This window comes from Chenopodium album, chromosome 23, assembly GCF_948465745.1.
Source record: "Chenopodium album chromosome 23, dcCheAlbu1.1, whole genome shotgun sequence".
In the NCBI taxonomy this organism is placed as follows: domain Eukaryota; kingdom Viridiplantae; phylum Streptophyta; class Magnoliopsida; order Caryophyllales; family Amaranthaceae; genus Chenopodium; species Chenopodium album.
Genome location: NC_137856.1, coordinates 34008220 through 34035185, shown reverse-complemented (window position 1 = coordinate 34035185; position 26966 = coordinate 34008220). Strand labels below are relative to the sequence as shown.

The window sequence follows — 26966 nt, the reverse complement described above, 5'->3', positions numbered from 1 at the left end:
TATTCATTCCTAATACTTACAATAATTCAACTAACGCACTTACCAGTAGGAGTCTGACTTTAAATATATTTAATTTTATAATATTAAAAGTTATTAGTATAAATTTAATACTATATGTGTTTTATATTATTTACAACGACTATACATTTTTTCTCTTTACTTTATATCCAATCGTTACAAATAATACGAAGTATAAATTAAGCCCATTTAATCTGAAACAAGCCAACAAGGGCTATGCGGTTTAATCTGTTACCACAGCGGTCTAAAAAAGTGGGAGCCACAAAAAATTGGAGGGAGTATTAATATTATCCATTCGATCATCTTCAACATTTTCCTACGCCTATTTTCATTTCAAGCAACTCTCTTTAGCTTACTCTCCTACTTCAAAAACCCAGAAAAATTATGCTCACATCATCTATTTTCCGCAATTCAATCACCTCAATTTCAATATTTTCATCAACAACTTCAAACCCAAAATCATCAAATTCAAACTCAATCAAAAATTTCCCTTTTCAATTCAGAATTCGCGCCACTATTAAACAACAAAAACCCCTTCAATCACAATCTCCAATTGAAGATTTCGATGATAGAAAAAATTCTAAACCTAGGGTTTTGCTCAATAGTATTAGGGTTTTAGAGTGGGATAAGGTTTCCGACGCTGTTTCTTCCTTCGCTGGCACTTCTCTTGGTCGTGTTGCTTCTAAGGTTTGTTGAAATTTCTCCCAATTTGATTGTAATTTTGTTGAATTTGATTTTTAGGGTTTTGATTTTTTTGTTGTAGGAGCAATTGTTGTCGCTTGATCAGACGTATGAGGAGAGTTTGGAGTTGCTAAGGGAGACAAATGCAGCGGTTGAAATCCGCAAGCATAGTAATTCGTCCCTGGATTTCTCTTTCATTGATGTTGTTCTGGTTTGTGCCTTCGTTTTTACTCTTTTACTGTTCATCTTTTATATTGCACCATTTATATGGAGGAAATATGTTTGAGTATTTTTGGGCATTGACAATTTGATCTCATATAATCATGTTTGAAGGATTATTGAATGTGTATCCAAGACTCAAAAAATGAAACATAGTTACTATTTTGGGATATTTGGAAATTTTGACACTTTTTTTCTCAAATCTTCTGTAGTAGTAATGGTTTATGATTGGTCTTTTTAATGTGACCCTATGTAAATTGAGGATGGAGAAATGGTAGACATTGCCAAGCTATTTTAAAGATTTTTTTTCCCTTTTGTGATTTTGTCATATGCTTTTTTATGAGGTGAAGGATTATGTGATTGGTATTTCTAGACTGAGGTATCCGTATTACTTTTACTCCCGAAATTATGTGATAGAAATTTTCCTATTGAAATTCAATGTAAAGGAGTTTTCTTTTAAATTCTAGTATACTGATTAGGGCTGGAATGTTGATGTCTGTAACTTATAGACTTATAGTCATGCTGCAAATGAGGACATTGAATCTTTGGTGTGCAAAGTTTGAAAATTTGTCTATGTGCTTCATTTTGTGCTTAAGAGTATCAGTGTAAATAAGGTGAAGGTAAACAAGGGAGTTGCTTAAGGTACACAGGACATAGTCTTGTGTAAGTAGCTTTTGGTTGGTTTGTTTGTCCCTTCAATCAAACAAAATATTGGACCTAAACAGTGGTATATCTGCACGGGGGTGGCTAGCTAGACAAAGTAAGCTTACATGTATTATGTACTTTTCAGATAATCTTATTGTCAAATTCATAGGTGAGGTCTGCTATAGACCATGCGCGGAGATCTTCACCAGTGGCTGGACAAGAAGCTATGGCTGTTGCAGTTTTGCTACAGATGGCAGAGGCTTTGCAGACTAATGTCAAAGCAGCAATCAAAGAAAATGCCGATATGCTTGATCGTTTCATGCCCCTGGCTGATTTGGTAAGTATAAGATGAATTGTTTTGTATAAGTTGTCTCTCAGCTATTTTTTGGATGGATAATCTGTGATTTTACTCTTATCTTTATGTTTTCTTTCCTCCTTAATCAATGCAGATACTGGAATGGGTCATTAACAAATCACTAGTCAGATCAATACTGCAAGTTATCGATGAAGATGGCTCTGTCAAAGACTCAGCTGTACGTTGCTGTCCAATTTTACATCTGAAACCAGAGTATAATGTTGTCTTGTTTCATTTCAACTTCTTAGACACAATTGGTAATTAGTATACTTGGGAGAAGTGTGTTAGAAATTTTGGTTGAGAATTAGCCTTGGATGAACAATGAATTGATATATATAATGCAACCATAAGAGGAGCCTTGGATGAACAATGAATTGATATATAATGCAACCATAAGAGGGAGATCATATTAAGTGAAATGGCCTATGATAGATTTCAAGATCTTTAAGGTGGTAGTAAAAGAGTATAAATTTATGAAGAGCTGTTAGATGCTTTGCATTTACTTCTACATTTGGAGAGTATTTTCTTTTTATCTAGAGTTATATGTTAATATAATTTTATCTGCTACCTTGAGTTTAAAGCTTGTACAGAGTATTTTCTATCTAGAATTTATGTTAATAAAATCTGCTGCATTGTGATTAATGCTTCCCTAAACAATTGTCTAGTTTGTTTTTCTAATCTAATCTTGTATTAACATTCTTTGCTTCAGAGTGGAAAACTCAAACAGGCACGTTGGCGAGTTTTGAATCTTGAAAACAAGGTTAGGACATCTCATTATTGGTACTGATTCATATTTGGATTCCTGCATACATCTAGAGAACATATTTATTTCCAAAAGGTTACTTTGGTGGAAATTTTCAGCTTTCCATGTAACATGCACTCAAGCTGTCAGCAGTACTTGCAAAGGGCTTGGGTTCTGTATATTGGTACTTTAAAAAAAAAAAAAAAAGATTAGTGTTTTTTTTTAATTTTTTTATTTTTTATATCTATGATCTTTTTTGAACTTCTAATGCAGTTGCACCAGTTGATGAACACTCTAATAGCAAATGAAACAAATAAAAGTAGTTCTTTGGTAAGCAATTCAATTCTATGCATCTATTGCATTCTTTGTATTTTACTTCATGACCTCATCTAACATGTGAGGACGTTCAGGAAGCAAGTAATGTTGATGGGAGATGGTGCATCAGATCAAGAGCACGTCAACTGACAAGTTTTAAAGGGTTATTGCTCTCAAGGTGAACTACTTATTCATGCAGCTAGGGTTACTTTTATAATTTTATGGATTCATATTGCATAAAAATACTATAATCTTGTCCCTGGTTCACACTTTTCTTAGATTAGTATGCACTTCATCCCTTTGTTTTTTAGTCGTCCCTGGTTTACATACTCAACTTTGACCATCTTTGGTTATTTATGTCTAAGGTAAAAGATAGCCATGCGGTATCTTTTAAGATTCATCTCTATAGGTATTTTCAAAATGTTGACATGGGTGGAGGGAGTTAAGAATGATATGTGGAAATTGGGTTTATATGAACACATTGAACTTGATAAAAGGGGATAGAGGGAAAGAATCATTGTCAATGTCCACCAGAGGTAAAATTTTGGCTCATGCAGCTGACCCCGTCATATTGGGATTAAGGCTTTGGCTATGTTTGTTAATCTGCATTTTTCATTATCCATTTGTGACCTAGTTTCCATGGCATTATATTCAGTTTCTTCCTTAGGAAGAGTGATATCTTTAGTCGAACGTTCTAGCATAAATATGAGCAAATTTTACAGGATCTTGTCAATTAGCAATTTAGCATCAAAGTAAAGGGCTTAACTATGCTAGAATTGATGATTTGAAAATTTGTATTAACTAGGATATGGATATCAAGATTCAAGATGAAGTCAATTAATTACAGAAGTGCTGACAGGAATTGCATAATCTTTATGATGGCTTGAATTCAATGAGTGGGGTGGAGTAAGTATATTATATTTGGAGACATGAACTTTGACAAGTTTAGTAGGACTTTGGTTATTGTTTCCTATTGTTATTTTTGCTGGAACATAGGATTCATATCCTCTATTATCTGTCTGCATGTGAATTGACATCATGTTCTGACTTGTCTGGACACTACTAAACTTTCTGAGGGAGACAGTAGGGAGTACTGATTGGGGTCCATAGTTCACAACAAAAAACCAGGAAGCCCAAGTTATACAAGATTACAGATAATGGCTGCAATGTAGAAGTACCCTCTACACATTTTTGTTTTAGTCTTTGTGGCTTAAGGCTGATTTCTGCTTTCTCTTTGTGAAAGGAGTATTTATTGAAGGGCTAGAAACATTGCTTTGATAATCAACTAGTTCTTTATTCTTCATCATATGTATTTACATAATGGTTTGCTTTCCATCTTCAAGCTTCCTTTTTCTGAGAAAAAGTTTCGTTAGAGACGAGATGATAATGTGAACATCCCCCTTTGGTGTGTGACAGTTTATCTTTTGTTTGCTTAGAAATATTAATCCTTTGTCTGTTATTGTTGAAGTTTTATCTTGATCCCTTTTTAACAGTCTTATCATCCATACTATTTTATTTTGTGTTGTTAGCGGAGCTGGCATGGGGAATATTATCGAGCCAGTCTCTGCTGTGCAGCTAAATGATGAATTAATGGAAGCAAAGAAATCCATTGCTGATGCAGAGGCTGAAGTTCTTTTGGATATAACAGAGAAGGTAGTATATTTCATGCTATGGATTGTCTCCCTTTATTTGGTTTGACCTGGATATGTTATCAATGACTCGGAGCTTTGCTTTATCTTGAGCAGATTAAACTGGACCTTGATGACATTGAAAAATTATTGAAGAGTGTAATTGCACTTGATGTTGTAAGTATAGCTTCTTGGCCTTTTTCCCTTTCTATGTGTCCTCGTTTCTTTACATGGCTTGAAAGTTTTTTTTGGCAATTTCTTATAAAGGCAAAGAGTGTAAGCACTTAACCAAATTTGTGAAGAACTTGCTTACTACATTTGGTTGTGATGAAAATGTAATTAGCTAATTTACCATAAAAAAATCTACATGTTACTCGTAAGCATGCAACTATTTTGGTATATTTGTTTCATGGTGGAACTTCTTTCCATTTTCTTTATTTTATTTTATTTTAATCTAGATGATATACTTTGGCTAAGCAGAGAATCATACACTTGATCTCTAGGTGCCAAAGCGTGCAAACTTTAATTTAGTTGACCTAATTCATACTTGATCAGAAGAGAGCTCTTGATTTAAATTTTTTCATAACCTTTATGGCTTTACATAGATCCATGTGATGGTCAATTTAGTCTGCTGCCGAGATTTGCTAATCTGTTTACTTCCGTCATTTCTCACACCAGTGTTTCACTTCAATGCAGGTAAATGCTAGAGCCAGTTATGGCCTCTCATTAGAAGGAACCTGTCCCGAGTTGCTTTTATTGGATGATAAGAACACACCATCATCTTCAGAAGGCTTCTTGCAAAAAAATAACTCTATGAAGCTTGCCTACTCCACCAAAAAGCAATGGAAGTTGTGTATGCCCAAAGCATATCATCCTATTTTGCTTCAACGACACCGGCATAATCTGCGGGAAGCCAAGAAGGATGTCGCTAATGCTATTGCTGTATGACCACTCACTTTTGTTTTTCCAATTTGTTTTACATTCATGAGTCATGACAAAGATATTTGTGCTAGCACCATTGTTATTGGTCTTCACCTTTGATCTTGTTTGGACTGAGGTATAGATAGGTAAAATTATAAATATTTATATTTATCCGCTTATCTAGTTCTACTTGGCATCGTCTTGATCAGCTGGGACTCGAACTCTAATTTCCATAGGAATTTCGGAGAAGAAAAATAAGCGGGGCAAATTTCAGCCAGCAGGAAGTCACACAAGAAAATATTGAAATCCTACAAGAGAAGGTAAATTTGCAGTTTGTAGAGGTTCTTGCATTTAACTATTGCCCCAACATGTTGGTCTAATAAATTCCACATTGTAGGTTACTCAACTGGAACAAGCTCACCCAGTTCCTTCTGATATAATGATTGCTAAGAATACAAGAGTTCTTCTTATAACTGGACCTAATACAGGTGGCAAAACCATTTGCTTGAAAGCAGTTGGATTGGCTGCCATGATGGCAAAAGCAGGTGAGGTCTCTTCTCTGTTTTTCTTTAAATTAATCTAGATCTATGTTGCACAGACCTGGATATGGATAGATTGATATGGACCCAAAAAAAAGGGCGGGTTTGAAAATAATTTGTTATAAAAAAGTGTCAGTATTGAACATGGTACATACAGCTATAATTGCTACTGAGACCTACACTTGGAGTCCTGGACCATCTTCCTTTTTGTGTGTAAAAGTTTTTTTTTTTTTTTTTTTCCCCATGAAAACTGACCATCACTCAATGAAGAGAAGGTGGTCTTTTGGATCATTTTGTGTATGATGAAGATGATCAGAAGCTCTAGTCATTTAATTTTTTTTTTTTTTATTTTTTTTTTACTACTGTGTTAAATATTTGTTATAAGAATATTAAGAATGAAAAACAAACAAATTATATGACACTGGGTATGAGTCAATATTAACGGAGGCAGGAAGGGGTCTTTGTTAAACTTATTGGCCTAATGAATGAACCCCCACTTCCTCCCAAGAGTAGGCAGACGAATTGTTGAGAATATTAGTTCTTCAGTTTTCTAGCCTCTAGTATACTATTATGTGAGTTTTCTCTTAATATTTAGAAAATGCCCAAGGACATATATATATATATATCAACTGTGGTTTGAAAACACGACTGGGATTAAGTGATTGATTGATTGTGGTTTGAAACACGACTGGGCTGGAAACCAATTTTGGGATTTATCGCCACAAATTATGTCTTATTATGTCACCTCACAATGATGTTAACAATATCTTTTATTTCAGGTCTGTATGTTGTATGTGCTGAACCTGCACGGATCCCATGGTTTGATTCTGTTTTCGCTGATATTGGTGATGAACAGTCATTGTCTCAATCTTTATCAACTTTCTCAGGACACCTCAGGCAAATCAGTGTGAGTATTGTGCTTGAAAATTGATTCCGTCATTTTATCTTTCTATCTTAATAATTAGTGCTGTGTGTGCAGCTGTTTTAATACTTTCTACATTAGCATTTAGATGCAAACACTGTTATCTTTAATACTTGCATGCTTACCATAGGTACAAACACTGATAATTACGAGTAATAATTGTTAAATAATGTTGATATTATTTGAAAATTAAATATAAAAAAGATAACCGGGTTTGGTTGATTAAAAAAAGTTAATAAAAAAAGTAAGATAGTGTGGTTTGGAATATTAAATTTGGAAAAAAAAAAAAAAAAAAAAGGAAGATAATGTGGTATGGTTGATTAAAAACTTAAAATTGAATAGATAAAGGTGAAATGAGACTATTGAAAAATGCATATTTTGACAAAGCTAACAGAATCGTGCATGAATATGTTTTTCCTTATGATGAAATGATGAATCACCAAAAATAGAGAAAGTGTTGCATCTAAAAGATTCTTCAGTTGTTGAGTGGACAGTAGTAGAACTCGTCAGCTGAATTTGTTTAGTTTGATGACCTGGGCCTTTCTCCTCCTTTCCTTATATTGTATAATAACTTCCCTTCACAGTGTCATATTTATTTCAAACACTATAATTAATATTGGCATTTGGCTCTTTGCTGTAAAATTTTAGAATTAAATGGTTTTTTATTCTTGTTTCTGAGCTTGAAATTTCTCAAACCCATGTCAAAGTCATCCAGTGTGCTGTAGGAAAGAAAAGATGAAGAATAAAGTTACAACTCATTCTTTCTATTTTATTTTATACTAACTACTAAGTTACTTATCACAGATTTTTTATATTCCTAGTCTGTTTTAGTGATATATGTGTATGTGAATGGGGGAAAGTGGGTATTTTACTGTGTTTGTCCACAATTTTCTGGTTAGATGTTGTATCTTTGAATTGCTTGCTACATTCTTGTAAATGTTGATCTTCTGTATGGCTCACAGGATATACAAGCTAGATCTACTAGTCAATCTCTGGTGCTTTTGGATGAGGTATGTATACATTATTGGTATTATGCTTCTGATGCATCTTTACTACAGTAGAACACAGGAAGTGGTAGGATCATTATGCTTTGCCCTATATGTAGGTGACGCTAAGAATGATATATGTTTCTTCATATATCAGCATTAGATGCAGCTCTCAAGTTATAAAGACATCTTTGGAAACTGACAGCTGTTTAATCTTTTCCTATGTTTAGATTGGTGCTGGCACTAATCCTTTAGAGGGAGCAGCACTTGGTATGTCTGTTCTTGAGTCATTTGCTGAAGCTGGTGCCTTACTAACTATAGCCACAACACATCATGGTGAACTTAAAACCCTCAAGTATAGGTATGACTGAAAGAGACTATTTGTTATTTCTAAGACTTAATTTTTGAGTTATTAGTCTTTCTGTTGCCTGAGGTGAGCAGCAAAGTTCGAAAGAAAGAAGGAGAGAGAATCTTACCCTCCCACAGACCAGCTCTGCAAGCCCTCAGAAGATTTAAGTTTTTTGTTTGAAATGTATCTCTTTTGCAGCAATGATGCGTTTGAAAATGCATGCATGGAATTTGATGAAGTCAACTTGAAGCCAACTTACAAAATTCTTTGGGGAGTTCCAGGTTGTTATCTCAAAAAACCTAAGCAAATCCAGTTCAAAATTTCCTAATATCTGGGCTTTCTTTGTCTGTGGCAAATTATTTGATATTGTGCACTGTGGGTAAAGCCGTGAAGCCAATGAATTCCTTGCTATCAGTTCTACTTTGTTGCCTTCAGAGATTTTTATTTTACATTAGATTTTGTTGTTTAATATCTTGCAACCTGGCTAGTCTCGTCCCATTCACCCTTCCTCCTGTTCATATTATACTGTTATTATTGTATTGCAGGACGTTCAAATGCTATTAATATAGCTGAAAGGCTTGGGCTTCCTAAAGTAATTGTAAATAATGCTCGTGGGCTATATGGAGTCGCCAGTGCAGAGATTGATGAGGTGAATACTCTTATTCTGTTATTCTCACTCCAAATCCTCTCACAGAAAGGAATTGGGGAGTATTGAATTTTATGGAAGTTTTACTTATAATATTTGATCAATTTGTGCTCATGTTGATATGCAAGTATTGCAATAAAGGCACTTGGCTCTCCTTAGAATTCTAGTTATTCTACCAACACTAATAATGAAAAAACAAAAAAGTATACCTAATTTTAATATTTCTTGTTATTGTTTTGTTGTGTGTGTGTGTATGTGTGTGTGTTGGGTGGGGAAGACTTTTGTGCAGTCTTGCTTTTACGTAGTAGAAATATGATATAATGGGGAAATTGCATCACTGAGATTAATATTTTGGAAAATGCGGAACATCTTGAAAGAATGTACAGTGCTCTAACTATTGAAAGGGTGTGTTGACACTTCTTCATAGCTTCCAAACATGATACTTTGAACATCATGAATTTTACGTCTCTTCTCTTGTTCCTCATTTTTGTAGCTTGGAACTTTATATGGTCTGACAAGAAGGATTACATGTGCAAGCCTTTACTTCTCTTGATCTGAATTTTAAATAAATGACCTTCACATAATGCTTTATTGGTTTTGCAATGTTTTAGGTCATATATGATTTGGAGAAGTTCAAGCTAAATGTTGAGGAATATAAAGATGAAGCACAACTTTACTTGAGGTTAGATCTCCTTTTTTTTCAAGAACTGGTGATTTTAAATTTAAATCCTAGTGCTGTTTAAACTTAAGGGTGATTTCTTTTCCTTGTGTGTATCGGGTTGGGGTGGGGGAGTGGTGACAGTTTCATGATCAGTTTTTGTATACTTTTCTTGAGTACTTTAGCTTGTCCATTAGCTTTATAAATATTTTTGACAAGGTCTAAAAATCTTCAAAATCTGCATTGTCATGGTCCCTAACTGAGTGCATCGAACTAGCGTGGTGCGTATAAATTAAATGAACGGAAGGTTGTTTTGGATAGATAAAGCTTAAAGCTTGCGTACATCGTTAATGGCTTTAGGCCATCACTCTCCAAGAACTCTCTAAAATAATAACATTCTGCCTACCGTTTCCTTCTCTCCTTTTCCTATTTATACTAAGGCTAACAACTACAAACCTAATAATACTAGACTACCCATATTTCCCATACTACATTTGATAACTACTAACATACTAAACTACCCATAATACCCTCCCCTAAGTCAGTTCATTACACTGAGTGACTGGAGAAGACTTCCTTGATCACGTGTACTGTGTATGTACTATATCCCTAACTGAGCTGGGTTTGATCTGCAATGCCTTCAAGGTGGTTTTTATTCTTCAATCATAGAGAGATGTTGGGCATTGGGAGGAATAAATGCTTGTTGTGGGAGAGTTGGAAAGTAATTTTAAGTACTGATAAGTCTCCTTACATGTCTATTATGATAGGCTTTCCAGAGATCTTCATGAGAAAGTACAGCATACCCAGAAGAAGCTTGATGAGCATGGCTCTAATCTTAAATATAGAATGATGCAACAAATAACAGAGCTTGCATCTACGGCACGTTCAAATCTTCACAAGAAAATGCGTCAGTATCGTGCATCTGCACATATGAGAAAACATCCTGTAGAAGCCAACGTGCAACCAGCTGGTACACTGATTAACAGCCAGCAATATACAACAGGTTCCAATACTGTCATTCCAGAAACTAGAGGTGCATCTTCTGCTGGGAAGGTCAAGCCATCATCATCAGGTATAACCAATTTATATCCCCTTTAATCTTACATGTAGTCCCTTTACTTTTTAGCATGCGTAGGAGGGCCTATGTGAATGCAATTATTCCAAACAACCATCAATCGATGGGGCTTTACTTTTTTGATAAGAAAAGGAAATTTCTTTGTAAAATTATATAAAAAGGAACTTTATTTTGGGACAGACTTGGGAGGGAGTAACAGCCTAACAGGGACTTCCTCTTGAATTCTGACAATCTTTCATTGAAGGTTCAGAGAAAAAAACTATAATTCCCAAGGTTGGTGAGACCGTGCAAGTTCCTTCCCTAGGGATGAAGGGAATAGTTCTTAAGGTGGAACCATCCAAAGAAGAGATATTAGTGCAAGCTGGTAAACTGAAGTTGAAGTTGAAAATGTCTGCAATTAAGTTCTGACTGGTAATAATGCTGTGCAGTTGTGAAGATAGATAGGTATGTTGATTTATCTTTCTGTCAGCATCGTATTTGGTAATCTTCTTGACAACGTAGAAAAGAAGTAAAACAAAAAGTAGGATTGCTGAAGCGCGGAGGATTGCTCTATTTGGCAATATGGTGGCATTGTGCTGCTTTGGAAAAGAAAGAGAACAACAGCTGTTTTGGTTAGAGCTTGCCCATGATGCGGTATTCTATTATGGATAGTGTATAGCTACGTGTGTTATATTAATGATTAAACTCGATTTTTTAGATGTTGTAAGTACATAATGTAATAGCTTAAGTGCATGATTATTTTAGCCCTATTTTTGTGTACAAGTGATGCCACTTTGTGTATTCATAAAATTACTACGAGTATATTTAACATTTATATTTATGTCTGGAAAATTTATGATATCAAAATTATTTGCTCCATATTAGTTAACATAAAAATAATGTTGGAATGCAGAAACCCCCTTATACCAATGAAGAACTTAGTGAGCAGTGGGGCTTGCCTATTTACTCCATATGACATGAGCACGACCTACATTTTTTTAATTTTTTATAATTAGGACAAATAAAATTTAACCGCGTTGATTCAGAATTGAAGACCTTGAATGAAAATTGTTGGAATGGAGAGATAGGAGAGTGTAAAGTTTGTGTGCTAATGAGATGAGATAACTTGCAAGCTACTCGAGTTTAACTTAATCAACTCTACCACTAATGGTTAAAATAGTGAATGGCTTGGGAGGTAAATACTTGAATCCTTGGCCGTAGGCCCGTAGCTGGTTCTTTACTAACTGGCAACAATAGGTACTACCGTACTAGTATATATGCGGCATATATACATTTATTTGAAGATTTTTTTAAAAAAAAAAAAAAAAAAAAAAAAAAAAAATTCAAAAAAAAGGTGTAAACTTTTAGCCAAACTAAACTTTCCGCGCAAATCACATGAATGCATGACCCATCCTGGAATGTTTTCTACCATCAGCTATTTTAATCAATAACAGCATTAGAAAATTTGTAAATTTTAAGTTTTAACAGTCTAAAATTTTCGTTTTTCTTTTCCGTAATTTTAATTTTCTTTTTACTAATTAAAATAATCACTAAACAATAAGTCAAGTAATGTAAGCCATGTGAAAAATTGAACTTGTATGATGCATCATAAATAATTTTATTAGATGAATGAAGTAATACCTCTGGTTCATATTACTCGCAACAAAGTGGTATTATTTGTGAGACATAAAATATTCCTTTGTTGCGAATAATTTGAACCGGAGGTAGTATATAAAATCTGGAAAAAAAATTTGGCAAACTGAAAAGTAATTTTGGTACGTCCTTTATAAGAGCACACTTTTTTATGCTTCTCTGAGTTCTCTCACATAAAGGTGTGTCAAAATTAACTTCCATACAGTCTAGAAATTTTCCATAAACATTCGACATTAGATGTGTCCATACTGATCAACTTATGTGTGATTTCAATTAAATGTGTAATGACGCAAGTAAAAGTAAGGGAAGAAGTCAATTTTCCATATATAGATATATATCATATATGTCAACCAACTTCATTTATAAATTACAATGCATGTTGCAATTGTTCTTACAAGTGTGAAGTGTACGACTCACCCTATATGGGAAGGCATGCAACTATGCAAGTTGTATGTATCGTAGTTTTAATGGCACCACTTGGAAGTTGGAAGCCCATTTATGTTTGTTATAATGCTTGCTGAGTCTATAAACATTACCAAGTACTTCTCTAATTTTCCTAGCTACTAGGTAGGAAGGTAACAAACTTTGTTCATTCAAAAGTAAATACTCCTATTGAAGTAATTTTGTAACAACTTAAAGAGGAGTTCACTGAATACATAAATATCTAGTCATGTAAAAATTGCATCTTTTGTCAAGATGGATAATCGAGTAGATATACTCCCTTTTCACCCCAAAAAAATATAGATATACTCCCTTTGTCCAGAATTAATTGTCACATTGTTACGCACATAGATGTAATTTTTTTGTTCGAAATTAGTTGTCACGTTGATATTTGACAGAGAAATAAACTAGAAATGCATTAGGTAGAGATTCTCAAGAGGCGATATGGATGTTTAGCTCTTGCAGATTCAAATTTACTAAAGTAACATACATAGTACAAAAATTCAACAAAAATACTACAAACCAAAGAAGTTTAATTTATATGTTGTAATATAATGCAACTTAATTCAACTTTGATTGAATTTGAGTTGCTTTTGTAATTATTTCTACTGTTTCTATGGGATATCAGTTGATGATCCTACCTAAAAGCAACATACTTGAACTACAAACAACCCACCATACATAACACAATGAACACAACAAAGTCATCTACCTAGCTTGTTCTTCATCATGACCATCCAACACACATTCACCATCACTCAAAGCCCCAAATTCGACTGTAAAATCCAAGAAATAGAACAAGATAACCAAAGAAATGCAGCTGCAGAACATTGGTATAGGACCAAAGATCCAAAGAAACAATGGGAACGAGAAGTAGAAGGCACGCAATCCGAGGGACCAGAAGTAGCCTCCTCTATTAACAATCCTCCCTACATAATCAGCAGTCATGTATGGAGAAGAAACCTTCTTGAATGGTACATTGATGAGGATGCTAGCATGACTATAATACCGTATCGATTGCACATTTAGCAGGAAGGCCAAGAGGAAGCATACCACAAGGCTGAAAAACTTAACAGAGAATCCCATTTGGCTAGCATCCCCTAGAACAACACCGAACATACTGCCACTGCCTCGGCTTGTCATAAGCACCGCGATTACTGAGCTGAGCATGATGGCTGTTGATGCCAACAGGGTTGATGCCATTATGTTGTTCCTCAGTGTTTGTACTGCTAATACTCCGTTCTTTGTGTCCTGCCATATTCATTGGGTTTTGTTAGTAAACTTTTTTCTGATGGCCATTCACAGTAACAAGAAAATAAAACTTTGGAATACCATAAAAACCCCTTCATGATTTCAACTTCGTATATATATATTTTTATGTCAACCAAACAACCACTTTACGTAATCTCAATCTTAATCACAATTTCACAAGACCAACTTCAAATGAGTGATATGAATGACATTTACTTAGAAATTCTAACCTAAGCTAGTGTCAATTTTATGCAAAATTCACAATTCAAGCAGATTTACTCATGATTGAAAAATAAAGAAACCCCAAAAATTTGTAAAATTTAGCTCCTATACATCTATAACAACTAGTACGTATTAACAATTCTTGGAACGTTCATTATATAAAATAAATCATATGGAGGTACGTACTCTAACAAGTACATACACCATGTATGAGAAATTCAATGTAATATATATACTTTGTACGTGTTAACATTTTAATTAACCGTAATAATTTGTCAATTTACGTATATGAGACTATGTGAGTGTGTGGCACTGTGACATTGATCGATCAATCTTCGATATAAACATAATGAAAATAGATATTAGGTTGATTAAAATGACACACTTTAAAATTACTTGTATTGACATCATATTGATCCCAAATTAACAAAAAGATTGACTCTTCTCCAAATGCTTAAAAAAATGCTGATAAATATGAAAATGAAACATAAAAAATTACATAAAATAAAATAACAGAAAATATAAAAATTGAGAAAATACATACCTCCATCATAGCTTCAACCCATAAACGTCGATTAATAGCATGAATTCCAACGACAGTTTTGGTGGGTTGTTTCATGATTTTGTAAAAAAGACAAACATGATATCCCACCATTATCAATAAACCCAATGGAACAAAAAAATAATCCAATACTTTCTCCTTCATTTTTATTTTACTTGTATTTTTGTATATAGAAGAAGTAAAAAAAAAAAAAAAAAAAAAAAAAAAAAAAAAAAAAAAAAAAAACCTTTTAGCTAAATCTTAAATCTTTTGAATGATCTACTAATAAATATCAAAAGAATTAGTACTCTCCCAAGAAAAGGAGGATATTCCCAATTTAAACCCTTTTTGTTAATCTTATTATTATATGTAGAAGAACAGAAAATGAGAAAATAAAATTTTAAAAAGGTGGTAGAAAGAAGAAAACAGAGGAATTCAAATGTTTAACGAAATGCATAAGATTTGGAGGAAAATAAGGAGGAATTTTATGACAACAAAAAAATAGTGTTAACTAGGAAGTATTTATAAGGAGATACACTTGTTAAAAATTAATTACTTTTTGACTTTAATTAAGTTTTTATTTGGAGTATGACTGTATTTTGTGTGTGAAAGTGTGGAGTCTGCTACGTTGCTTGTGATGCCCACCAAACCTTCTTCATAAATTTAATCCAACGCCGCTAACTTTTTAACTTTCATGGATCAATTTTGGTTCAACAATTGTATAAGTTAGGAAATAATTAAATTAATTTTTAATCAATATTAGTAACATACAAAAATAATTTCTTGTCAAAAAAAAAAAAAATCAAAATCAATAAATCTTAGCCGTTCATTTTTTAAAATTAGGGTCAAACTCATTCTTTTTTTAGTGGCCAACGGAGTACTTCGTATAACTTTGGCGGAAACATATACATTAATATAATAAGAGATTGTTCACATTTACTGAGTTGAACTAAAACTGAACTGATTTGAACTGAACTGGACTGAACTGATTAGGGCTGAATTGAACTGAAGTGGGCTGAAATGATATTTTATGAGAGAAGGAAATTAAGAGCTGAACTGAACTGATTGGAGCTGAACTGAACTGAAATTAAGCTGAAGTGAACAGAACCTAAGTCTCCCCTAAACATGATACTTGTACTTTGTAAAATGTTTGCTCAGATTAAACAATACTGTACTACTCTGTAGTTTATACATAATGAAAGAAGTACTTTAAACTTGTAATTTTCAAAGAATATTACGGAGTAAATTATACTACTAACTTTCAATTTTAGATTGTCTGTCCACAAAAGGGTTTCTTGTACATGACTATCGTTAGCATTGTTAAGGACAATAAACCTAAAATGCAGCATCAAATAGGCACACAAAAGTACTATGTAAAGGTTGCTTAATGAAAATGGTATGATAGACAACTGTAAGTGGTTAAATAAAAGGGGATTAGCTAGGTAATTGGCACACAATAATCTTCATATAATGGGTTGTTGAAATCTTATAATCTACCTTCTTCATTATGTTTTAAAATCCACGAGGCCTGTCAATATTGACTCTGAAATAATGCTCTTTCCGGTGCAAAGTTTATTCTGGTATCAAACTTTTTTACAATAGATACATGAAGCCTATCACACATTAATAAAGCCGATAGACACATGATTTTGTCATACATTTTTAAATTAATTCGTAAAGCACAACTCTTTTACCAAGTTGATCCAAGCATGTGATGGTTTTGTTTACTGACACAATGTAAAGCCCTTGATAAGAATTCACCAAAGCTGAAGCCATGCGCTATATACAGAATATTCTCTGATCTCTAGCTATGTTACATCACAGGGGAATAATAATTTATCAACCAAATGATCATTCACTTTAACTTACAGATTATATATATTTAAATGCATGACTAACTTAATTAATGGCGAACAAGGTGCTTTAATCTACTTAATTACTCAATTTACACAAGCACATAGCACACGGAAATGATTTTGGCAAACCCCTATGTGAGAGCACAGTTTTCTATGCTCTTCTCACATAGGAGTGTGCCAAAATCAATTAAGGGTGTGCCAAAATCAATTTCCGCACACTATAGTGAGTTAGTGATACTGAAATTAGTATATTTAACGAGCACGAGTGTTTGATTATGACTGATGTCTACTAATTTTGCTTATAAAGTAGGATAAATAGAGGCCGGTAATCAAGATCTAAGATCAACTCTCGTTTACACAACAAATCAACTTAGCATGACCCTGCACACGAATAATGTGCACAACAGATAACTCTGTAAATGCATTTGTTTGTGTGCAGTAGAATTTTCATGGCAACAAATCCCAAATCTGAATTAGAGTAATGGTAATAGACTGATTGTTAATCTAAATCCACAAGCCCAATTTTAAAGCAACCTTTAAATCGACTGTATTTAATCAATAGCAAGCATTAAATAAAGGCAGTACGGTCCATACACAACTGCCCATATTAATGTACTACTGTATGTACTAAACACCCTATTTTATACAAGAGGGATCAACACTCGAACACCGAGTTTATGATCCACACTGCATGCCCATAAAAGAGGAGAGAATTTAAAGCTACATAATCTGCTCACCATTCAGACTTTATATTTACAAAATCTCGACTCGAGTCGGTTGTGGTGATAGCATCTCCAACAGTACCTACCACCGAAGCGACAAGGATTCCGTTCATACCGGGGGCATGGCCGCATGGAAGCTTGAGAGGAACTAGAAAGGTGTGATGTGTGGGGTTGTTATCCTAAGAGTCATCAACCCAATCCGGACCCACATATATCATAAACTTCGTATGTAGTTATGTACCTTTCCCAAAAAAAAATGCAGAAACTTAAAAACTGTGACTAAATGCTGATAAGATCCAAAAGGACCTGGATTATTGTGTGTAGTAGCATCATATAAGAAATTTGCTGCCTCAACTTCTAACTTCTAACTCCGTATATAATCCACTAGAAAGAAACGTAAGAAGAAACTAAAAACAGCTTTAGATGCTCAGAAAACTTCTACAGTATACAGAAACTAGCCTAAAATCACGTGTTAGGGACAGCAAGTCATGGCGTTTGATAACAATCAGATCACGGGGCCATCATCTACTATACATATAAAATTGGGTTCAAGGCATATCGTAGACTATATGAAACAAGAGAACTTGATTCTGGAACCCAAAACAATGGTCCAGAATTTCAAGGCCATTTAAATAGCTCAAACTTAGTTGTGAAAGAACTTACTAGCAAAACTGAGTTTATCTCACTGAACTCTATGCGAACCTTAAATTATCTGCCAACTAAGCATATAATTCATATGGAGCATCATACAAAATTGGAAGATTATCTAAGCATCTTCAATTCCAGAACTACAATAATGAGTTAAATACAGGAATACTCACTAATGTTCCAGTACTTTAATCCTCTCGAAACAGTTCTGCATTTGGCGATTCAACTCATTTGTTACTTGACCTCCCTTTAAAAGCTTATACTGCGCAAATTTTGCTTCTTCACAATTCAATGCAGCTTTTCTGCAAGCTTTGATACTCCCTGTCTCAGATAAAAACAAAGGGTGTCAGCAAATGACATTCTCAGGTGAACAAAAAGCCCCTCAAATGAGGCCATGGAACAAACAGGAAGAGCCTTTTTTTCTTGGGAGGGGGTGTGTTATTTTCAGTTTATAATCATGGTGAATCGTCACAAGGTAGATTAGTTGACTTTTAAGGTAAATTAACCTCCCTGAGAGTATGGTCCATGTGTTAGTAAAAGCAACAGCCAAAGGTAGCAACTTAAGTGAATATTAAATAAATGCTGCACTAGATAAAAAGCATAAAGTGAATTTCAAGCTTCCAGGAGAAGCTTACTGATATATGTACTATAGCTTGATCAGTGATATTAAAGATCAAAAGCATAGCAAAGGTGTGGATTGTGAATCTAAGTATTTAACTGTCATCTTAGGTTGTCAATCTAAGTAATCATCAACTAAGTTACTATTCTAGCAGTCAACATGGGGCTTACAAATCTTAACAGACAAGAGTTGTATACAAATGACCTTCCAACAAACAACCTAAAATTAGAATCAAAACCTCATTCGATCAATCTTCATTTCCTTCTCTTTGGGTTGAAATTGTTGAATAACAGGCCTAGTATCAACTTAGTGCTCCATTAGCCTCTTTTTATATTCTTTTTTTCTTATTTGGGTGATGGAGTCTAAATCCATAATATGAGTCATATGAGATATGGAACCTAGACCATAGAATTTTGAGGTGGGGAACAATGCCACTATTCCACCACCTCAACCTCATGACTAACTAGAAAGCATGTCAAACACGAACTTTCATTTATCTGTAACAAACTGAATTGGATTTTTAAATAAATTTGGTACCATTTTGCCCAGAAATTAACAAGACAAAATTAACAGGATTTTGAATATTTGAGCTCTAAGACCACAGCACTTAACATAAAGTTGTTACAATTCAACAATTTGCCCACAGATCAGATCAAAAGCTCAATGCTTAGAGAAATAATGCAAAGTAGTTGCTTACTCAGACAAATCAAGAAAATAGAGAACTTATATACAGATTACAGAATTCAGGAAAACTTGATTTAGAAATTTTAGTTTTTAATAGTTGTTGTGCAACTCACCACTTAGATCAAGCAGGTTAAATAAAGCAGGGCAATTTCCAATGCGTGAAACCATGGTAATTGCACACCAGACTTTCTGGTAGTCCTCTCTTGATGTTCGAACCATACACAACTTTGTAATTGGATTCACATACTTGACTGCCGAAATATTCATGCCGCAAATCAGAAGGAAAAAAAAAAAAAAAAAAGTAAAGTACAGCCATTGAATCAAATTGTGTCATACACAAACCATGTATAGTCTCTTACCTTGGAAAGAACCAAGGGAAGAAGCAAGACCGCACTCCCCAAAGTTGACAAGAATGCTGTCTTTTATTGCTTTCGCCACATTAAACTGGGTAACAATAACAGGATCATCCACCATGAGATCCTTGTTAGGATCCAGAAATATTTCCAACACCATGTACCTATTTTTAAATCCCACCATGACTTCTCACCTATATAAATGACAACAGAAGATGCCATCCTACATCAGTTCATAATCAATCAAATTTCAGTAAACGATACGCAATTAGATTCATGCTGAAATGCCGATTCAGAGAAGACCTTAACTAGCAGCAATATGACACAGTAAAACAAATAATAACCACAGCAAATAAATTCACTACATACCACCAAAATTAACCAATGAAATCCTTGAGGGCCAAAGAAGATAAGTGGTTTTGCATCCAAGGAAAAAAGCAAACATTTGTCTACAACAAGTTCACGTTGTTGGCTTGTTGCACTAAACATGAAAAAACAATGGACATAGATTGATCAGGAGCGAGCTACTAAAAAATTGCCAAAACACTCCCGAAGACCTACCAAATATTGTATCTAAAATAATCCCAAATGTTGAGCTTATATTCAATCATATTAAAAATGCAAAAATCAGTACATTTCATTGAACTCAACCCAACAAGGATCTCATTTTTTTGTACTAAATGTAATTAAATTATGATTTAGTACCTTCAAGTTATATAACCAGAAAATGTCCATAACAAGTGCCTTGAGACATCATTAAGACATATAGAGAAACTAGTCAAAGATCAGATTGACATCGCTTTCGTCATATTAGGTGAATTTCATCATTTCCCAATTAATTGATGATAAGTTTTTCAAAAGAATACCCAAGTTCATAAGCAACTATGAAGTATATAATGAAAATTATCACCACCATCCAACCACCACAACTCCACATTGGACCAGCTGTAAGCCTGTAACAACAAACATAACTCCAACTTCACACTAATCCATAACTGCACTGAAAAATCCACAACAACTTCTACTACATTTTTTTTTTTTTTGAGGAACTTGTACTACAATTAATCAACACTAGCTGTCAAAAAAAAAAAAAAAAAAAAAAAAAAAAAATCAACACTATTATGATTATAACTATAGCGAAACACCGTGAAATTGGACTTAAAATCAACACTTTAATTTACTAATTTACCCAATTATTTGAACTAATTATGCAAAATAATCAACAGTATAACCCAACCTATAAACAGCACCAGCACACACCACACCACAATACTTGCATCTTACCTTCTTAGTTCGAATTGAGGAAAGAAAATTCAGCACTTCAACGGTTCAATCTTCAACATTCAATTTCAAAATTAATAATTTACATAATCCTAACAAAATTCCTAAAAATTAAATTAAATTCAAAAAACAGAAAAGTGAAACAAACCCTAAATTGAATTAGCAGCTATACTAGCTAATCAAACCTGCAAATTTGCCAACAAAAAAAAAAAAAAAAAAAAGACTTAATTTTAATTTTGCTTAGCAAACCAAGGAAAAAATGATTGAAAAACCCCTAATTTAGATATATAATTACATACCTGTTACTTACACCGTTGATTAAATGCAAGCTCGCAACAGAAAGTATGGAGTAGTAGCTTGAATTTCTTGAAAATAGCAATGGAGAATTGAAAAGTTGCAGTTGAAATTTTTATTTTTTTTAAGGAAAGAGTTGGAGTTCAATGTTGGTGAAGAGAATATGAAAAAGCCAATACTCTCTGTGTTTTTTTTTTTTTTTTAAGTGATACACTTTTTATTTCCGACAGTGTTTTTTTAAGTGATACACTTTCTTTTTTGTCAAAAAAATACATTAAAATATTATAAGGCAAATTTTTTTTTTTTTTTTTGGTGTTTAGAGAGCCACAAAGGGCGGGTGATGAGAATCGATCCCAAGATCTCTTGGAATCGGGAGGTAAGCTCTAACCACTTGAGTTATCCTTCACTCTCATTTTATTTAAGCCAATTAAATTGCCTAAAACTATGTGCGGGTCAAAGTGTATCACTTAAAAAAACACAGAGGGAGTAAATTTTTTCATCTTCATAATTTGTGGTTAAAATGTTCATGGGCCAATAAAATAACAGTAAGACAATAGGGGTTAAAATGTTCATCGACTCATAAAATATTTGGGTAATGAATCTAATGATATATGTAGCGCCCTTAAGGTAATGATATAAGCAATATATACTTGTATATACTTAAGCTTTAAGCCTTTAATATATGATTGATACTTTGATAGAGAGCACCAAGCACCAATATATATATATATATATATATATATATATATATATATATATATATATATATATATATATATATATATATATATATATAATTGTTAGAACTGGAATAGAATTGCGATTCTATGATTCTATTGATCCTATATGATTCAAATGATCCTATGCTTGATTTCGTGCAGATTCGATTTTAAGCACAATTCAAATTTCTTGAATGATATTTGTAAGATCTTACAATCTGGATTGTGATTTTGATAGCATTGGATTGTACAATTCGGCATTTACACGTATTCACCTTTTTTTGTCTCTCCTTCATTCTTTTCCCTTGCTCGAATGTCCAATATTGGCTCAATGACTCGTAACCGGTAACCTACACGAACCCAAACTATCCAAACCGCTTTCGGCGCTTGTGTCGGTAAAATTTTACCTTCTTTTGACTCGACTTTATATTGAGCTGCACCAACCTTAACCTAATCCACTATAACTCTAGTTATTACAATCTTATTTTCAACTATTGACAATTATGGAAGGTCATTTTTTCTATCATTATAGGATCATCCCAGCTACTAATTCTCTATGTTATCCTTCAAATCAAACAATGAATAGTTAATGTCCGCTATTTGTTTTACGCAATTTCATATATTTCTCCCTACTTTGCTTTATTTCTTATCTGGTAAATGTTTTTCCCTTCATCTCTTCCTCCAAACTTAAGCTAATTTTGACATTAACTCATAGGTAGAGAATCTACACTATGAATTGTGTCTCCATAAGTAGAGTACTATAAATAACAATAATGTTAATTAAATACTTGGTACAATGATGAATATAATTTAAGATAATTAAGGTTCATGCATGACAGCATGAGCCCATTAATATATGATAAATTAATTAATTAGTTTAAAACGATTCACAAATTGTTATTCCTTCACTACTACTCCATCTTTATTCTTGATTCCTCTCTCATTAATTCATTATTATATTGAAATGTGTTAGGAACAACACAATCAAGTACAAAGACAATAGATCCATTACCTAGATGTTGAATACTTGAAATGCTAAATTCAATTTATCTAATGGCATCACAAAATCACAAAAACATTATTAGTACTATTCACACCACCAAAAGTAACAAAATAAAATATCAAGATACAAAAGACCAAAAGGAACAAAAAATGGGCCCACGGCCCCCACCTACTAAACGTCCAAATCCAAAGCAAAGATCACTAACCCCATCATCATTATTTACTTAATCACAAACAAACAAAACCACTCACTACTACTAATCTACTATTCACCAAACATTACTTAATTACTCTTTTCCTTACGTCCCTCAAAGATTATCCTAACTATAGTCGATTTTTCTTAATATTAACAAGTACCCATATAATTTGATAAGGTCTAAACAATAGGGAAATGATACACATACATTGAATGTATGTGGTCCCAACATACATTACCAATTAAAAATTGACAACTCATCATTAGCTAAAAAAATGAGAGGGAAAAGTTTTTTGTTTTTGGCGCCATTTACCATAACAAGGTGGGACAAATTTCATTGGCGCCAAAAAATCTTTCTTGTTACTAAATAAATATTTTAGGTTACTAAAATATACAATTTTGTTACTGAGAAAATAGCATCCTAGTCAACGTCATTAATGAAGAGAGATGTTTATTATAAGAATCGAATAATACTTCATTTAACGATATTTTACAAACTACAAATCAAAAAATTATTATAAAAAAACCAATGGAACTATTTTTTAAAGATCTTTTTATAGACATTCATATCGATATATTTTCAAAAAATTTATGAAGTTGGACAATTTTAACCTTACTATGTTTGTTAACTTTTTTAAAGAAGGGTTAGTAATTTGTCATTATTGTTACTACAAAAATTTCAAACATACCAAAAAAAGTTCATATCATATATTTATTACGTATAAGGAACTATATAAAATTAAATAGGTGTTAGCTACAATTATACAATGATCAAGTACGTGTTGTACGGATTAATTCATATATTATATTGGAGGGTTTTATTCATTTCTTGAAGGTTTTTTATCAAATAATTGAAAGTTAACATGAAATCACAAAAGTTAAGGTTACACACAAATTTTTATCGCTTATTGCTAAATACTCTCGTGTGTTTATAACTTATCTTTTTTATTTGCAAAGTTTTATAGTACTATTATTTTAGTAACAACGACATTTTTTTAGTAACAAACCACATGTTTTAATACCTATTGGTTAGTATAATCAATAAAGGAAGAAGCGAAGAACCCATTATTCATGCTATTTATTAAATTTATTAAAAACATACAAACATATCACATTGTACAAATTATAGTATTTAATTAAACGACATTTAAGGATTATTTTATGTATTGTTTAAAATTATTTGATTTTTCATAGTGTTGTTACTAAAAAAAAATGGTTTATATCTTTTTTAAAACCTATAACACATACACGACTACAAATTAAGATACTAAATAAAAGGGAAAAATCTATTTAATAATGTGGGAATATATGTCCCTACCTTTTAAGTATGATAAAACACTTATGAATAGTGTGAGGACATTTATATTCTAATAATGTTAGTTTACCTATAATTAAGCTCCTCTTGATATGATGTTAATTGCATCTAAACTTTTCCCTTGTGTGATTTAATGATTAAACTCTTATTAATAGATGAGAGTATATCCTCTAACATGTTTATTTACGTATTTACCATTAATTGCACTTTATAAGGATAATTTAGATAATTTATCTACCAAAAGCATACCAAATATAGTATGGGTCAAGTAATGTGACATTTTCATTTTAGAAATGTTAGTCAAGTAAATAGTAACATAGGAAGTATAAGATATGTCATATATCAATAAGGACTATATACAAATGAAGACTTTTCAGTTAAATCTTTTATATAGAATGAAATAGAAGCCACCGATTATCTTTTTAAATGAACTTATCATACTGTGATGCTAGTAAGGATTTGAAAAGAAATATTACATTTATTACATTTTTTATACTCTGTAATATAGAAAGGTCCTTTGACAAGTAAACAGTTTTTAAGTGTTTAAGGTGATCGTCTAACAAAATTTATAGTGTTTATTTAATTTCATTATTTTGATCATGTATGACATCTTACATTAAATAATTATTTCAATTGACAAAAACTTATCATTGCTAAATAATCCATATTGTTTACAACTAATTTCATGAATTAGCATCCCCTATTACTAGAAAAACAAGTTATATATATTACATTTTTCCTCTAACATATATACGGTTACTAATTAATGTACTAACCTATTGAACAAATTAAGAAAAATAATATTTACTTGATTACCTTTACTTTTTCACCATGGTTTCTTATTACTTTTCATTGATGGTGTCACATTATCTAATTCTCAAAAGACTTGATAGGTGGACCTTTTTCCTCAAAACATGAATTTATTTTAAGCAAATACAATTATATAAGGTCGACGCCACTCTAATATTATAAATTCCTTTTTTGTAACCTTTGGAAGTTATAATTACCAAAAAAAATAAAATTACACAATATCGCTATAAAGGTAACAATAAAAAAAATCCAAATGGAAAAATTATGCGCTTTTAAGGAATTATGTAATTCGGAAACAATATGTGCTTACCAAATGTAGTTTCCTATGTTACTAAAAATTACAGAATAGTTGTGTCCTTTTCAGATATGTGCTTACCAGATATAGTTCCTGTGTTACTAAAGATATTATAAACAGCATTGTTTGAATATTTTGGGGGTTTTCGCCATTGTCGACGACCTTGTCGACCTAAGACCATTTTCAACTATTACTATTGTCAACCTTCAAATCTCCAATTTATTTATTTATCAATATGACTTCAGTTACTTGTGTGCCTTTAACAATTATTGTATTCCAAACAAAAATCCAAATCCATTTGAAATTGATAGGAAGCGAAAACCCATTTCACTACTTCAATTGAAAATGAGTATATTTTGCAAACATACCCATTTTATAATTGGGGAGGATTAATAACTCAATTGAAACACAAAATATATAACACAATATATTCTGCAAATAATATATAAACGTTTACATTGTTAATTAGAATTTATCCTTCTTTTTTTTTTTAGGAAAATCGATTAGTGCATTCATACTTCTTTGCCAATCTAACCCCAAATATATAGGACCTCTCCCTTTGCATTTCTAGCCACCGTCGCGAGACCCACCCAGCTTCCTTCATTTACAAATGCATCACAATTTACTTTATATCCTCCATAGATTTTCTCTTTATATCGCGCGTGGTCTGTCACAAGACGCTGCATTCTATCAAGAACCAAGCTGCCATCCTAGCTAACAACCCACCACCGCCGCAAACCCCACCACCATCACTGCCAAAGAATCCAACGCATTCACCTTCTCATTTGATGACAATGTTTTTTCATCTTCTATGTTTGCCAAAGTCGTCCTTTCTCTTAAACATTGTTAACTGAGGGCCTGTTCATATTTACTGAACTGAGCTGAACTGAACTTAACTGAACTGATTGGAACTGAACTGAACTGATTGGAACTGAACTGAACTGAATTGAGCTAAAATAAATATTTTATGTGAGAGGGAAATTAAGAGCTGAACTGAACTGAACTAAACTGATTGGAACTGAACTGAACTGATTGGAACTGAACTGAACTGAACTGAACTGAAATTAAGTAAATGTGAACAGGCCCTGAGTTGCAAAAATGATTTTCTTTTAAAAAAAAATTTTTTAAAAAAATATTAAATTAATTACATTGAAAATAACAACTTATTAGAAATTTAAACCTTAGCCCAATTTGAAATTTCATTCAAATTTAAACTAAAAATTAAAAGTAGTGAATTTTGGGCCCCATCAAAACAACTAATAAAATGCTGCCATGTCATAATGTATATGGGAGCCACATACATTCAAATTTAAACTAAAAATTAAAAGTAGTGGATTATTTGAATTGCTAAAAAAACATCATTGCTAAATTATCCATATTCTTTAC

At 32.7% G+C, this 26966-nt stretch overlaps 3 protein-coding genes across 5 annotated transcripts; 1 reads left to right on the top strand and 2 right to left on the bottom strand.

The window, feature by feature from the left end:
* The first annotated feature begins 350 nt into the window (after positions 1-350).
* On the top strand, positions 351-11537 carry LOC145608037 (uncharacterized). Of its 2 annotated transcripts, XM_081663641.1 has the most exons (21): positions 351-705; positions 782-910; positions 1733-1900; positions 2013-2096; positions 2628-2678; positions 2934-2990; positions 3071-3153; positions 4505-4628; positions 4721-4780; positions 5300-5545; positions 5761-5844; positions 5922-6069; positions 6843-6970; positions 7948-7995; positions 8202-8332; positions 8519-8601; positions 8866-8969; positions 9578-9648; positions 10392-10696; positions 10944-11143; positions 11224-11537. In XM_081663641.1, the coding sequence occupies exons 1-20, from the start codon at positions 403-405 to the stop codon at positions 11105-11107; spliced, it is 2571 nt and encodes an 856-aa protein (XP_081519767.1). In that variant the 5' UTR covers positions 351-402; the 3' UTR covers positions 11108-11143; positions 11224-11537. The 2 variants fall into 2 exon arrangements, with proteins under 2 accessions (XP_081519767.1, XP_081519766.1); XM_081663640.1 differs by having other exon boundaries at positions 10944-11537.
* A 1943-nt stretch (positions 11538-13480) lies between these two features.
* On the bottom strand, positions 13481-15023 carry LOC145607439 (uncharacterized). Its single transcript, XM_081663088.1, has 2 exons — positions 14790-15023; positions 13481-14023 (listed from the first exon to the last, which is right to left on the bottom strand). Exons 1-2 carry the CDS (start codon positions 14949-14951, stop codon positions 13481-13483), a joined length of 705 nt encoding a protein of 234 aa, XP_081519214.1. The 5' UTR covers positions 14952-15023.
* A 2882-nt stretch (positions 15024-17905) lies between these two features.
* LOC145608906 (putative ribonuclease P/MRP protein subunit POP5) lies at positions 17906-21387 on the bottom strand. Of its 2 annotated transcripts, none has more exons than XM_081664494.1 (4): positions 21249-21387; positions 19675-19862; positions 19429-19566; positions 17906-18333 (listed from the first exon to the last, which is right to left on the bottom strand). In XM_081664494.1, exons 2-4 carry the CDS (start codon positions 19850-19852, stop codon positions 18185-18187), a joined length of 465 nt encoding a protein of 154 aa, XP_081520620.1. In that variant the 5' UTR covers positions 19853-19862; positions 21249-21387; the 3' UTR covers positions 17906-18184. The 2 variants fall into 2 exon arrangements, with proteins under 2 accessions (XP_081520620.1, XP_081520619.1); XM_081664493.1 differs by lacking the exon at positions 21249-21387 and adding an exon at positions 20535-20601.
* Between the last annotated feature and the right edge of the window lie 5579 nt (positions 21388-26966).